We start from the raw sequence: 14,408 nt of genomic DNA, 5'->3' as shown, positions 1-14,408 counted from the left end.
TAATTTCTTTACTTTCTTTCACATTGCGAGACATGGCTTTTTTTTATTATTATTATCAATCAATGGATCTTGAATATTTAGAGGACTGAATTGTCAGCCTAATTTAGTATTTTTTTTAATTATTATTGATTATTATCATTGTTGTTATTACTAATGTTTTGTTATTATTTATTATTATTATTGTATTTCTTATAATAAACTATGAGTTGATGTCCAGGTGGAGTTATTATTACTATTACTATTATTATTATTATTATTATTATTATTATTATTATTATTATTATTATTATTCATATTTGGCTTCAGGTGAGCCTCTCGTCACAGAAGCGATGCCCCTTTAACACGACGCGCTGACGTCACGCATGTTGGACGGAGGGCAGGCAGCGGGAGAAGAAGGAGGACGCGTCCGGGCTGAGAGGGAGAAGCCCGGGATCATGTCAGCGGCGGCCTCTCCCTCCCGTGTGTCCGCATCATGATGAACGCGGTCGGGGCGGTTGCCCGCAGGATGCCGTCCGCGGCCCGGCGGAGCGGCTGCTGGATCGCGTGGTGCCAGGCGGTGCTGCTCGGCGCGTCGGCGCTGGTGATCGTGGCCGAACGCAGCGCTCGTAAGTGGGCATAGATCCCCCCCCCCCCCCCCTCCCCCTCCGGTTGTTGGTTGAAAATACTGTGTTTTGTTCGCATGGGGCTGATTGTCGCTGGGATGAATTGAAACAATGCACGTTGCTGCTCAGCCATGATGCTTCGTGCTGGAGCGGATCCAGCAGCACGCGTAGTCCAGCCTGGAAACACTGGTCTATTGTGATCCTGGAGCAAAGCATGTTCTACTGGACACACAAACCTTTTTAAATGCTTTACAATATGTCCTGTTGGCAGAGATGTTTTGGCCACAGGATCTGCAGGGGTCATCCCTCAGGGTCACACAATTGGAAATGAATTAAATCCATCCATTAATCTTCATTAATAATTGACCACTCAAGGCCTGACCTTGATACCTTCAGGTACAATGCTCAACTTTTCGATTTCTCTTGCAGCTACGAGACCATTACATTGTTATTAGTCTCATGAATATTAATACTGTTCCAGTAAACCAGTGAATGCACATCTGGAGTGTGCGTTAAAGCACCTTGCAGCACACAAGGGGATGAATCCCTGACTAAGCAGATCAATGGGGCAGGACACAAGAGGAACAAGGTGACTGCACAATGTCTGACTTTGACTTTGACTTTGTCTATATATATATTTAATATTCCTGTGACTGACAAAACAAGTCCTAAATGCTGCAGGGACTCCACGTTGTCCCAGATATATTAGTTGTTAGCTAGAACGCTAAAAACTCTGTGGTCCTTGACAAGTTAGATGCAGCATCCCATTAGAACAGCTTCCTGTTAAATTAAACGACGATTTACTTGATCAAGGTGTGTAAAACTACATGATAAACCAGACTGTATGTGTCCTTATTTATTATTTACAGAAAACAAACGTGTCACACAAGCCATAAAAATTGCATCCGCATGTCTGTATCTGTTTTCATGTCAATGTGTGTGTGTGTGTGTGTGTGTTAGTGATCTACTGTATAGGGTTTTACCTTTGGAATGAGGAGACACAGTGGGCGGGCCTCACTCTCGGCCTCTTTCTACCGGGCACGGCCGTGCAACTGCTCAGTATGAAGTGGTACTACGATGATGGCGATGACAGGCGATGCCACCTCTCCGTCATACACATTCTGCACTTGGGCATCTTCAAGAGGTGAGATCTTCAGGAAAATACGATATAACCCCATCAACCGTGTTCAGAATACGTCTTGTTGATTCAATTCGAGGCCCCTCAGCTGGAAACAGTTGTTCTGTGCCCTCTGCCATAAGAACATTTGCTGACGTCGCACATCGTTCCCATCAAAGTACACAGTAAATATTCCTCGCTTCAGTCTGTCATTGAAACCTTCACCAGGAGGTTAGCTATCACTATCTGCTCCTGTCTCTGGCCCCCTCTTCTGGCAGGTTATGGGACTGCATGAGGTCTGTGTTGCACATGCAGGGCTCAGTGGCGGAGCTGGGAGCTTCCGTCATGCAGCAGGCGGACGTGGCTGCCCTGTGGCTGCTGGAGGCCCTCGTCCTCACGCTGCCTCAGACCCTGCTGCAGGCGTATGTCGTGGTGTCCACCGATGTGGGCTTCACGTCACCAGGTAAACTATTTATCGTTTGGGACAATTGTTCTGTTCGATGCCTAAATAGGAGATGCGGTCTTTTTACCCCTTATTGTCTCCTTCTGTTTTTCCCTCCAGTGGGTTACTGCTGTGTCCTTTGCGTGCTGTCTATTTCCTGGGCCCTGGTGCTGTACAGCAGAGCCTGCTGTCTGATCCGGCCGGGCCACCTGGCCATGCCTCCGGCGGCCCTGCTGTGCCAGCTGGTGTGGAGGGCAGGCATGCTGGGTGCCAGGGTGACTTGTCTCATGTTCTTTGCCAGGGTCTTTAACTGGTGGGTCTGTGGAGTAGCAGGTGAGCATCAAGCCCCGTTGACACGAAGGTCTGACACCAATCAAAGGAGGAGAGATGGTGCAATTAAATAGTACAAATGATTTCAGTATAGTCATTTTACAATACCAAATAAAGGAGCAAGAGCCTGGATTTATATAGAATAAAAAATATAATTTACATGTGGGTTCATTCTAATTATCCTCTGAGTGATTCAGCATAGATCCAGTTTCTTAAGTGGCTCCTCTGCATCATCTTAACAGAGTACATTTGGATCCTGTACTGCACTTGCACCTTCTTGTCTATTTTTACGCTGACCTCCAGGTTTCCACTGGCTCACGGCGTCCTTCTGGCTGGTATCACAGCAGCCCGACATCTGCACCGGCCCGTGGTGTTGGCGCGCCTTCAACGCTGTCATGGGGCTCGTCCACGTCTTCCTCTTCCTCAACGTCAAGGACGGACCCTCGCGCTACCGCATGGCCAGCTTTTATGCAGTGAGACATGACTTTTAATGACACACACACACACACACACACTCACTCACAGACATATAGGCAGATATTGTGCATTGTCATCCTCCTCTCTGCGTCCTTAGCTTACAGTGACGTAAAGCTGTCTGCAGATGATTGATGCTGTGACCTTCTCTCCTCGCTCAGTTCATGCTCGTAGAGAACGCCACTCTGCTGCTGGCCGCCTCCGACTTCCTCAGCGAAGCCTCGTGGGACAGCGTGACCCTTCCCACCACTGTGCTGTGCAGCTTTCTCCTCGGTGAGTCACTCTCTCATAATTAGACAAGTGTCACAACAGTTTGTGTAGTATGTGAGTAATGTGCTTCCAGTGGTGATTCAAATAGTTTAAAACATCTGTGTTATTCTTACACAAGTGATCATTGCCCTTTGAATGCTTCTCCATTAAATGCAGGATATAGTCATTTTGGAAGTAGTTGAACATGAAAGTTAATGAACAGGGAACTTTAATGTCTTAAAACTTTAATGTCTTAAAATGCAGAGTCTGAACTGTCGAACCATCACATATATGAAATAAATAAAAATACACATTTTAAAAGTAGTTAGTGCATTCGAATAGTACTGATATCTTTAAATATTCAAATAATATTTAACCACCGAAATTCGTTTCCAACAACCCGAACCCAAACTGACCCATTGTATTCGTAACATCATCCATTTCCTGTCCCAGGTGCCGCCTCTCTCGTCCTCTACTACCGCTTCCTCCATCCCAAGTCAACAGAGATCTCCCAGGGTACGAACCACAACCACATGGGCAGCACGTGTATAGAACAGGGGGAGTCCTCCTTCTCTCTCGGGGACAAAAGCCTGCCAGCTCCCTCCATTCAAAACCACGGCAGCTTCTCCCTCTCAGGCGTGGCTGGTACTCTGCTGGAGCACCCGGGAACCTGTGGCGGCCGGCCGAACAGCTCCTGCCCGTGCTGCCACCACCACTGGCTCTTGATCCGACTCGCCCTCAAGACAGGAGACATGGGGAAGATCAACAGGGCGTACGGGGCCGGCGGCGCGGCGACCATACTGGACTTGGAGGAGTACAACCAAGGGTTTAAGAGTAACGAGGGCATCACTATCACAGCAGGGGGCAGCTGCGAGGGCGTGTCCACCTCCGAGTCTCAGGGGAAAGGCCTGGCGCCGCTCTCGGACTGCAAGGACGAGTTCCAGAGCATGAGCGAGCCCTCGTCGATCGAACAACCCGAAGAAGAGTTCGACAGCCTGGAGATGGAGAGCCCGATGGAGTCGCCCTCGTCCGATTTTAAACGCAGCTCACCAGAGGGCAAATCTGTGTTTGGAGACAGCCCAGAGCCATATTTCTGCCCCACGGAGTCCAGCTCCACCCTGTATTTCAGTGCAGACCCTCAGTCCCCCAGCAGCGGCAGTAACCCCCGCCTGGACCGGGACATGGGAGGTCTGGAACATGGCGTTCGCCTCAACTCCATCCCCAGCGACCCAGCCCTTCACAGAGACGTGCGCGGGCTCATGGGCCGGGTCGGGCCGCGCTGCACTTCCACTCCCAAACTGGACTCGGGAGTGCTGGACTCTCCCTCCAGTGTCCCCCATCTCACGGGTCCGAGGAGGCAGCTGATCATGTCCAGGAGAGATGAGGACGATACCTTCTAGCTTTCTCGTGGGAGGAATCAGGGAACAGCAACCGGAGCACACCAGCTTTTTTTGGAAGGCTGCTTTTTCATCTTCCTAGTGTTGTAGAGTGAAAAGGCTGGCAACATTTCACCTCTGTATGCCTATATCTTTAGTACACTGTGGGCTCGGTATATGCAATAACAACTTTTGGGATAACGCTAAGCTAGCCCGCACTCGTGAATCGTAAAACTATTTTCTAAAAGCATTGCTTTGCCCAAATTGCCGGACGCACAGTGGTGAGACCATCGGCAGTGTTTTCCTCCAACATTAAGGAGACAACCAGAGAGGTGTATAGAGCTCAGACACCTTCTATCTGACGAGAAGTAACGTTTTATTCATTCAGTCATAGCAGCAGTAAATGTCAAGCCTCACAAAAAGTGTTACCGTGCAACCGAAGGAGCACTGGTTCTGCCAGGTTGTAATTATTAAGCCATGGGTTATATCAACGGCATTAGAAACATGCAGCTGCTTTATGATCTCAGGCAGCTGATGGTCTTCACATTACACACAGAAGCTGCTGTTTAATCACAGATAATAACCAGCAGTTACGAGAGAAGTTATTCCTCCATCAAAAGGGGGCGAGGGGTATCTGACCTTTTGAGTATTACCCATCTCAGCATCAGCCACGAGTTCTGTCGGCTTATTAAAAGCACAAGTATCTTCAGTATCATATGTCTATTGATGTGAGTTCCTTGTTATTCCCCCCAAAAAAGAAAATATACTGTATTTTTTTTGTATAGTCGTGTTGACTGGCATTGTTTTGAGCAGGGCTAGTACCTGACACAACTGTGTCTTGATGTTTTAACTTCATTTACATGTTGACCATGTATTTGCTGAATTGTTTTGGGGGATTTTGCTTTATGTTGGGGGGGGAGTAAAAATGTCTCAGGCATTAACTTTAAATTCAAACGTATATTGAGTGATAACAATATGTAAAAAAGATGCTTATGAGGCACCTGTAGTGACTTTTTTTTTATGTGGACGCTATTTCCAGGGGACAAATGCATTTTTGCTCATTACTGTTAAAAAGGGATGAAATCCACCAAGCAGTGAAATGATGCTGGGTTTTTCTTCTTGTGCCCGCGTGACTGCCGACATGACATTTTGAACTGTGAAGTGCAAAGGCCACTGGTGGCTTTACATAAGCAATAAATAACCTATGTAGTGGGATGACTGGAATACAAGTGTTTGTTATCATTATTAGTTTTTTCTCAGAAGACACTGCAGTATGTACTATATTCATTATATTCATACAGGGGGCAGTCTGGCAGGGTCGGCACCTTTTTAAAAATGTGGGGTAGCTTAAAATATTTAAAATATAAACTAAATATAATTTGGATTAAATATAATAATAAATTAAATACAATATATAATGACAAAATGATTGAAACAAAACTGGAACAAAAATAGAATAAATACAAATAAATACAAATATGAAATAATACAAAAAAACTCAGCTACTCACAGTAAGTAACAGCAAAATAGATCTTGAAAATAAAAACAAAAACAGGACCGAAACATTAAGATAATAACACAAGGAATACACAGGTAGAGAAAGAGCCACTAAAATAATAATTCAGTTAAGATTTTAAATTAATCAAGTGACCAGAGAAAAAAAGACAGTAGTATATAAATATTCTTGGTATATGGAGCCTTTGACTTCTAATAGGCAGAAACTATGCTGGACGGATTGTTTGTCTCTCTCTCTCTTATGTGGTTTAAAGTGAAATCACGCATTATTCTATGATGCTTTGACCGTGCAGCGACCATCAGTCTCACTCACTTAAGTTTCTTTGTGAGCATCTGATTATCAGCATTCACAGATGAGACTAAAATAGCAACATCATGACCGTCGTCACACTGAGTGAACGTGAGATGGGCAGAGCCTGTGTGGTCCAGACAGGATCCAGGCTTCACATCTTATCTCCAGCCTGCACGTTCAAACATCCTGGAGGCTCACAGAACAACCAAGAAACATGTAAGAGCTCATTTTCTTTTTTCTTTGAAGATCTTGGCAATTTTATTTGAATTTAATTTACTTGTTCTTTTATGTCTGTAGCCATTAACAAGTCAGGCTGCTTTTTGCTTTAGTGAAGAACTGGATCTTTTGCTTTATTTTTGTTAGGGTTACACTTTACTTTTGCACATATTGAACAAATACAGCCTCTAATTTTTACCACTTTTTATTTTTACTATCGTCTCATCATTTGTGTTCTCTGTGTTCCAAATGAAAACATCCTTTCTGATGTCACGCTATGGTAAATATTTACACCTCAGTATTTACTTCTCAGAAAAAGGACGGTTTCCTCTTAACGCCGGCCTCCTACGAGCAACTTCTGTTTTGTTAAGATACCGGAGGGTGGTGAGGTCACCGTTCACACTCCTTATCTTCACAGACATTTAAAGGGTAAGTGCTCTTTAACATGCTCTTTAACATGCTCTCTAACAGATTCTCTAACATGCTCTGTAACATCTTTTTAAATATTTGGATTACATCAAATTAAGATGTGACTGAAATATATTAGAGAATATTATATATTAGTGCTTTTAGGATATGTTATGACTTCTAGGTTTTATTTTAAAAGGATGTGGGCTGTTTATATCAATATTTATAACCCTAACCCTAACCCTTTTTTGCATTAAAAAAAAAGGTTATTTTTGATGTAATGAATAAAGATAGACCTGCTTCACTTTCCCTTTCCACACTCAGTGAAAATTAGCAGAAGAAGAAAAGAGAAACTAAAAATCATGTAGATCAGAGAGAGAGAGAGAGAGAGAGAGAGAGAGAGGGAGGGTGAGGGAGGGGGAGAGAGAGAGAGAGAGAGAGAGAGAGAGAGAGAGAGAGGGAGAGAGAGAGGGAGAGAGGGAGAGAGAGGGAGGGGGAGAGAGAGAGAGAGTTGGAGGTTATACCCATGTGTGTGTGCATGTGAGAGTCGAGGCCACCCACATCCGACTCCACGAGGACGGGGTTAATCTGTCTGCTCAGACAGCGTCAGTAGGTATGGGAGGAGAGAAGCACCCATAATCTGATGTCCCGCCTGCCGCTCACCCCGGGCCAGCAATGGTATGGACTGGGAAGGGTGAGCTGCCTTAACTGGATTACAGGACAATACGTCAGTGAAAGGGCACCTGGACACAGATACACACATATATATATATATATATATATATATATACCAACGTACACACAGGTGCACAAGCGAAAGAGATTAGTCAGAGGTGCATTTTTCCCCCTGTGCAAGGAGCTTGAACTCTTTACTCGCTGCGAAAAGGCCTCAGAGCTGCTCTGCATCTTTTTAATTTCTCCAGATCTTTGAATTCTCTTTTCCCTTGAACCTTCTACAGTCATCGGCTGCAACTAAGTGATTTATTCTTCTTCCAGATTTCTGTTTTGCTAAAGTCTGACTTGAGCATCGGGTGTCTGAGGGCCTGTTACAGAAGAATTGATGGAGACGGGCCCAAAGCCAGACCCAGAGTCTGAGGAGCAGGTCCCGGACAACACGGTGGTTGGGAGTCTGGACATGTCCGGGTTCGAGGTGACCACTGACCGCCTGGAGCAGCTGATGAAGAGCATGGAGGTGCTGCTGTCGGACGTGGAGCAGCTGCGGGGCCACTGCAGCCACCAGGCCACCGAGCTGATGCGCTCGGCAGTGGACCTGAGGCAGCAGCAGGAGGAGATGAAGGAGAGTTACTCCCAGCTGTCCCGGGAAATGCAGGAGATCATGGACACAGTGGACGACCTGTTCAACACCAAGAGCGCCTTTGAAGCAAAGGAGAAGCAAACAGAGAAGCTGAACCGGCAGCTCTGAGGCACAGGGGCGGACTGACAGACTTATTTATGGGTGGTGGTTTTGGATCGGGATGTGTGAGTGAACATTTGGAAGGACTGAGTTTCGGAGGTGGTGTGTTACGCAGAGGTTTTCATGGATTTGAATGAGACTTATTAATGGAATTATATAAACGTGTGAAATTAGTAATTGTCTGACAACCACGCTCAACTTGGTAAAAATGCACGAGTCTGTATTACTATGCTTAGTCCAGTAATTTAATAAAATACAACACCTCAAAAATAACAATATTAATAATAATATTATGTCAAGTCATAATAAAATAAATATATAAATCAGGATATATATTTTCAAGTTTAGTGTTTTTTTAAGTTGATTGAATTAATTTTTTCAGTAGTTTAAAATTAATTTAAAATATATATGTTGGGTTCAAAAACACATTAAAACCAGTTAAATAAACCAGATTGACGCATGTTACAACTGGTCAGAATCCACCTTTTCATTGGATAAAGTTAAATCTTCCCCTTTTCGGCATTGGTTTAATAAAACTAAATCTTTATGAGCTTAACAAAGGTGTTATTTGTTGCATTGCTTCCATACTAGATGACTGTGTCAGCTGTCTTTAACACAGGGTGATGATGAGACTGTATAAACTTTGTGTCAACAAATCATTTACTGTCATCAGTTTTATTTCCTGCACCTCACACAAACACACACATAGTTATTTTCACCCAGGCATTCTGCATTCATAACGACTAAAGTATATCTTATACTCTTGTCTGCCTTCTGGCAAAGGAATGTTTCTTTCCACTGATTCCCGCTGGTATATCTTCTATATTCTCTTCCCGTAGTCAACTGTGGTTTCTCACTTAAAATAAATCTAAATACAGCCTTGGGGCGATGTTTACCTCCCACCAGCACGGGGTCTGTGTTTAGTGGTTATGAGACGTGCAAAGGGGACAATCAGTGGACGGCAATGTGAGCAAAAAAATCAATCTTTCATCCTACATCACATTTCAATGGTTTTCTTATGTGATAACACTGAGAAATAATTGCTTTCACAGTTGAAACTCATGCATGAAACCATTAAATTACTTGTGCTCAAAAAAACGTCTTGTTTTTCTTCTTCTTCGTTCATTTTTACACTAGGACAGAAAAATAAAGAGTCGTATCAAAACTTGTAAAACTAAATAAATTCACAGCCCGAGGGTCTTAACTTAAGACATTTTGTTCCACTGAGGAAATAACAGCTTATATTCGTCTTCAAAAAAAGAAGTCAGAACCTTTTTGGAAGGGGGAAAAAAACCCCAGTTTCCCTCCTGTGGTTGAAACCTGACACGTTATGGGGCTGCAGTGTGTGTGAGTGGAGGTGAAGATAGAAAACTGGGTGTCATTCAGTTCCCTTCACTCCTGAGCTGCACATCCTTCTGGACGACTGGTCGACCAGCTGGGAATTCACTTTGAGAAGGTAAGAAAGATTATAATTCATTCAGATTCATTAACAGCATGTTCTTACAATGCACGAAAAACACTTTTAATGCATGTCTTAAAAATTAAGAAAGGAATCCCATGTGGTATCAAGCATGATCTGATGCACATACATGGAGGAATTGCACACGCTTGATTCATATATAATACTTCTTGCACTGAAAGTTGAGTTATTTAGTTGCCATACATCTCATCAGTTCTGCAGTGGATCCTGGTGAACATGAAGATGCTGTTAATCCTTGGTCTCCTGCAGCTGCTGTCCGTACCTGCCTTCATGGTGAGTCTTTCATTTCTTCTGCTGACAATATTAATAATATTATATAATTTGCAGGTACTGTACATGTCAGCGCTTAAGTATGAATGGAAGTGGCAAAGAACGCAAAGTACAGTATGTCCAGAAATCTCAACCTAAAAATAGTATTTGAGTGAAAGTATTGATGTTGTTTGTGTGTCACGGAGCGGGTTTACAGTAGATGTTATTCAAAGTGTAGGCGGTGGTTTGTGGCCAAATGTTCCAGCTTCTATTTCGGTGTGTCTCCAGCATGCTCTTAGTATGTGCTTGTGGTTCACGGTTGGCTGTGAAATGGTGTGTGAGAGCGCAGTGTTGTCCAGCAGCCGAGCAAGTGGGAGTTTCACTGTGTGTTTTTCAGGTGACGCAGCCGACCCATGACTACTGGGGAGAGTTCGGAGCCTATGGGCCCTGCAGCCGCACCTGCGGCACAGGAGTCACCATGAGAACCAGGAAATGCATCACATCCAGGTAGGACATAGAGTCGCAGAGTCAGAATGGGATGATTGTCTCATGATCTGATCTGAAATAGGCTGAAAGTAACACAATACTTTTTGTTTTATATATATACGCAATATTGATTTTATTGACCAATCAAGCCAAATGCATAATTTATCAAGAAAGACAAATATTTTAAACATTCTTTTCTCTCTCTCTTGCAGAACAGACGGAGGACATAACTGCCTGGGATCATCCAAATCCTTCCGAACCTGCAACACACAAGTAATTATCCCTAAACTCGTTTTCATTTATCTTATTCATAAATGACATCAACCAACAAACTGCACTAACATATCATACACCAGTAATCCAACATGTTGTGTGATTGTAGGAATGTCCGGCTGGGTCCAGGGACTTCAGGGAGGAGCAGTGCTCCCAGTTTGACAGAGGGGACTTCCAGGGCAAGCACCGCACATGGGTGCCTTACTACGGAGGTTAGAAACCTGTTATTACACTGTACAATCACATTATCTAAATCTATGTGACATTGACATTTGGTTCTGAGCAGGATGAACTACTTACAGAAAATATCTGATAGAGGTTTTGTATGATGACTAAATCTTTAATGTTCTAGCATCCAATCCATGTGAGCTGAACTGTGTCCCGAGAGGAGAGAACTTCTTCTATCGACACAGACCTGCAGTGGTGGATGGGACACCTTGTTACGTGGGCCGCACAGACATCTGTGTGGACGGCTTCTGCAGGGTGAGAGCAAAACGGAGATTCAAAGGTCGAATGTCAAGGGCATGGAACACGATATACCAAGATGAACTGATTAGATTTCAATAGTCGGTACATATATATATAACCTCAAGACTGTCACCACTACACATCTATGAATGTTTTCTTCCTCTGATCATTCACTTCATTTATCATTGAGTTGGTTGTTCACTGTGTTTTTTCAGTGGACACAATCACAACCATTCATCTTCTTTCAGGTACTGAACCATGGAGAGTTCATGGGCTTGGATGAAGACATTAATTCTGTGCACTCGGCTGCTCCTGTCGCTGTCGCTCCTCACCCAAGTGAGACGCTCACGTACATCTACAAAACCGGTGTCTACGGTGAGTGCTCGGCCTCCTGCAGTGGAGGCATGCAGTATCGCAGCGTGGAGTGCTGGGTTCAGGACCCGGTGAACCCCCGTGTGGTGGAGGGGACCCACTGCATCACCCAGCGCCTGCAGAGGCCTCAGAGTCAGCAGGCCTGCAACATGCAATCATGTTCTGCTGAGTACAGTGTCTCCAGCTTCAGTGTGGTTTGTACAATTTTACATTTTGTTGATCATACAGGCAGGAATATACATTTGTATTCTGGAATCAAGCCCATTAATCATCTTGATGCCCTTAATTTATGATGATTCAAGATTTTAATATATTGTTCCATATGATGGCCAGTGTTCGGTCACCTGTGGGGAAGGCCAGCAGACAAGGGAGGTGAACTGTGTGGGACCAAGAGGTGAACATCTGGGCGATCACTCCTGTAGTGGACTGGCACGACCTGCCTCTACCCAGGCGTGCCGCAGGCCTGCCTGCCACACTCGCATCACCTGGCACGTGACTGACTACGGCCTGGTACGTAAAGACAAACAGTGTTTTCTACTACAAAGAAAGCTTTTAAATAAATATCCTCATGCTTCCTCTGCCTCTCTTGTCTTGTGCCTGCAGTGCACTCGAAGCTGTGGTGGGGGCGTGAGGGAGAGGAGGGTCGGCTGTTTCGATACAGATTTGAACCCGTACCCCGAAGCCCGGTGTGGATCAGCGAGCAGGCCTGTTTCTGTGGAGGCGTGCAACTCGCAGTCGTGCCCTGGAACGCAAAGTAAGTCAAATCTGAACTGTGTTACTTTGATTATTTGTGTTTGTTTGTTGTTATTTAATGCAGTTTTGTCTTTAGTGGTCCCAAGTGTGCAGGATCCAAGGAGACATGAAAGCACAATGAGAGGATTTGTTCCCCATGTTCCATCAGGAGACCCCTCAGGTATGAAGCCGTGGATGAAGCTTTATTCTCTGTCTTTGCATGTTTGAACGTGAAGTTAATCTACATGTGTATAGGCTTCTGTTTGTGATCTGCCAAGAATTTTAAGAGTGAATGTGCAACCAGTTATTTAAGATTAGTCATCACTTTAAAACAGATTACACCATTGTACCTGTTGAGACCATGAATGCTCTGTTTTCTCTTATTCACAAACACAAAGCCCAAACTGTTTCTGTACTACCTCACTATTGAAGACCATATTTAGATAATTAAATACATGATACAGCCATGACCTTAACTGTTGCTACATATTTTTAGAGTTAGTAAAGCCATGACACCGTAGAAAATAACTGAAACTACTAAATCATGTCACAGATGGATTCCTAATGAACATATAAAACATGCCATGGACATGTACTGATCAGTAGCAGTATGTTTTACCACGTCTTTGTGTTGACTTGCTTTAGCTACTGGATCTCAAACCACTGCCTACGAACACTACCCGTCCGTGGTCGGCCCTCACTGTGCTCAGTCATCTTATGGCTGCTGTCCTGACGGCCACACCTCTGCCACTGGACCCAGGAACCAGGGCTGCACCCAGGATGACTGTATTGGCAGCAGGTAATAATAACCAATATGTGACAAAAATGTAATTGATGAATGGATGGAATAAAGCATTCTCATATTTAATACAAATATCTTCTTTAGGTATGGCTGTTGTTTGGATGGGGTGACTCGAGCTCAAGGATTTGGAAGAGCTGGATGTCCTGAGTACCAGACAACTGTGGTATGAATCACATCTGTTCCTCAACTTGTTTGAATAAAAGTATTAAAGCCGTTGAATAATGCAAATTTATTGAAAGGCCGTTCCACTGATTTTGCAAAACAAAACTAAATCACTTGAGCAGAACTGGGCATCTACAGTCTCGTTATCTGTTATCACTTTGCTTGTAGTGTTAATTAATTAACAGCTGCAGTTTCCTTAAAGATTTATTCCCATCTTGTTCAGGATCGCCCACTTTCACCTCCTGCCGCTCCGTCCCCTGGGAACGTGTGCTCCCTGCCTCGAGATGAGGGGATCTGTGACACCTGGATGGTTCGGTTCTACTATGACTCAGGCAGCGGTAAATGCACTGAGTTCTGGTACGGAAGCTGTCAGGGCAATGCCAACAACTTCATGTCCCTGGAGGCGTGCCAGAGAGAGTGTGGGCAAGTGGTGAGGGAGCCCCCGCCTCCACCTCGAGTAGGGGCCCCCCCGAGGAGAGCTTCACTCATGGGTGCTCTTAGACCCAGGGCATAACCATGTGCACATCTGATACCTCCAGTACGTTTAGGATGACTAGATTGTCCTCGTTATGATGCAATTTGTATACGTATATACTATATATTGACTAAGACACACATAACTATGTACTGTGAAACTTACCACATCCCACATTTAATTTAAACATCAGGAATACATTTAAAATGATCTAAATACACTCACATTATACAATCACAGCTCTCGAGCTTGAATTTATTTTATTATTTTATTTTGGGCATTTTGTTTGTAACACTCATTTGTGTTTTCCCTTAATTGTTCAGAGTAAAATAGAATTGTGTCATGATGAAAGTTAAATCATGAACCTAATAAAATGTCCAGATATGAAAGAGGTTGGCGTGTTTTATCTGTGTCTCTAATTTGTCTTGCAATGTTTCCAAAAGTGCACTTTACTTGGCTTTGACCCCCGTTGAA

The 14,408-nt window shown here is 44.0% G+C and overlaps 2 protein-coding genes across 6 annotated transcripts; both read left to right on the top strand.

The window, feature by feature from the left end:
- Positions 1-355: 355 nt before the first annotated feature.
- Positions 356-5,805, top strand: xkr5a (XK related 5a). The gene is made up of 7 exons (XM_034580175.1): positions 356-605; positions 1,563-1,746; positions 1,998-2,182; positions 2,282-2,494; positions 2,795-2,964; positions 3,127-3,238; positions 3,668-5,805. The coding sequence occupies exons 1-7, from the start codon at positions 473-475 to the stop codon at positions 4,612-4,614; spliced, it is 1,944 nt and encodes a 647-aa protein (XP_034436066.1). The 5' UTR covers positions 356-472; the 3' UTR covers positions 4,615-5,805.
- A 3,816-nt stretch (positions 5,806-9,621) lies between these two features.
- Positions 9,622-14,312, top strand: paplnb (papilin b, proteoglycan-like sulfated glycoprotein). 5 transcript variants are annotated; one of them, XM_034580243.1, is made up of 13 exons: positions 9,622-9,891; positions 10,109-10,188; positions 10,562-10,671; positions 10,863-10,923; positions 11,033-11,135; positions 11,276-11,406; positions 11,640-11,957; positions 12,097-12,273; positions 12,367-12,517; positions 12,593-12,676; positions 13,141-13,294; positions 13,382-13,460; positions 13,683-14,312. In XM_034580243.1, the coding sequence occupies exons 2-13, from the start codon at positions 10,132-10,134 to the stop codon at positions 13,971-13,973; spliced, it is 1,716 nt and encodes a 571-aa protein (XP_034436134.1). In that variant the 5' UTR covers positions 9,622-9,891; positions 10,109-10,131; the 3' UTR covers positions 13,974-14,312. The 5 variants fall into 5 exon arrangements, with proteins under 5 accessions (XP_034436134.1, XP_034436132.1, XP_034436131.1 ...); XM_034580241.1 differs by having other exon boundaries at positions 10,117-10,188; positions 12,097-12,517; XM_034580240.1 differs by having other exon boundaries at positions 12,097-12,517.
- Positions 14,313-14,408: the final 96 nt, after the last annotated feature.

Source organism: Hippoglossus hippoglossus, chromosome 24 (assembly GCF_009819705.1).
Source record: "Hippoglossus hippoglossus isolate fHipHip1 chromosome 24, fHipHip1.pri, whole genome shotgun sequence".
NCBI classification, from domain to species: domain Eukaryota; kingdom Metazoa; phylum Chordata; class Actinopteri; order Pleuronectiformes; family Pleuronectidae; genus Hippoglossus; species Hippoglossus hippoglossus.
The sequence above is the reverse complement of the archived record's forward strand: the minus strand, read 5'-3'. Positions and strand labels throughout refer to the sequence as shown.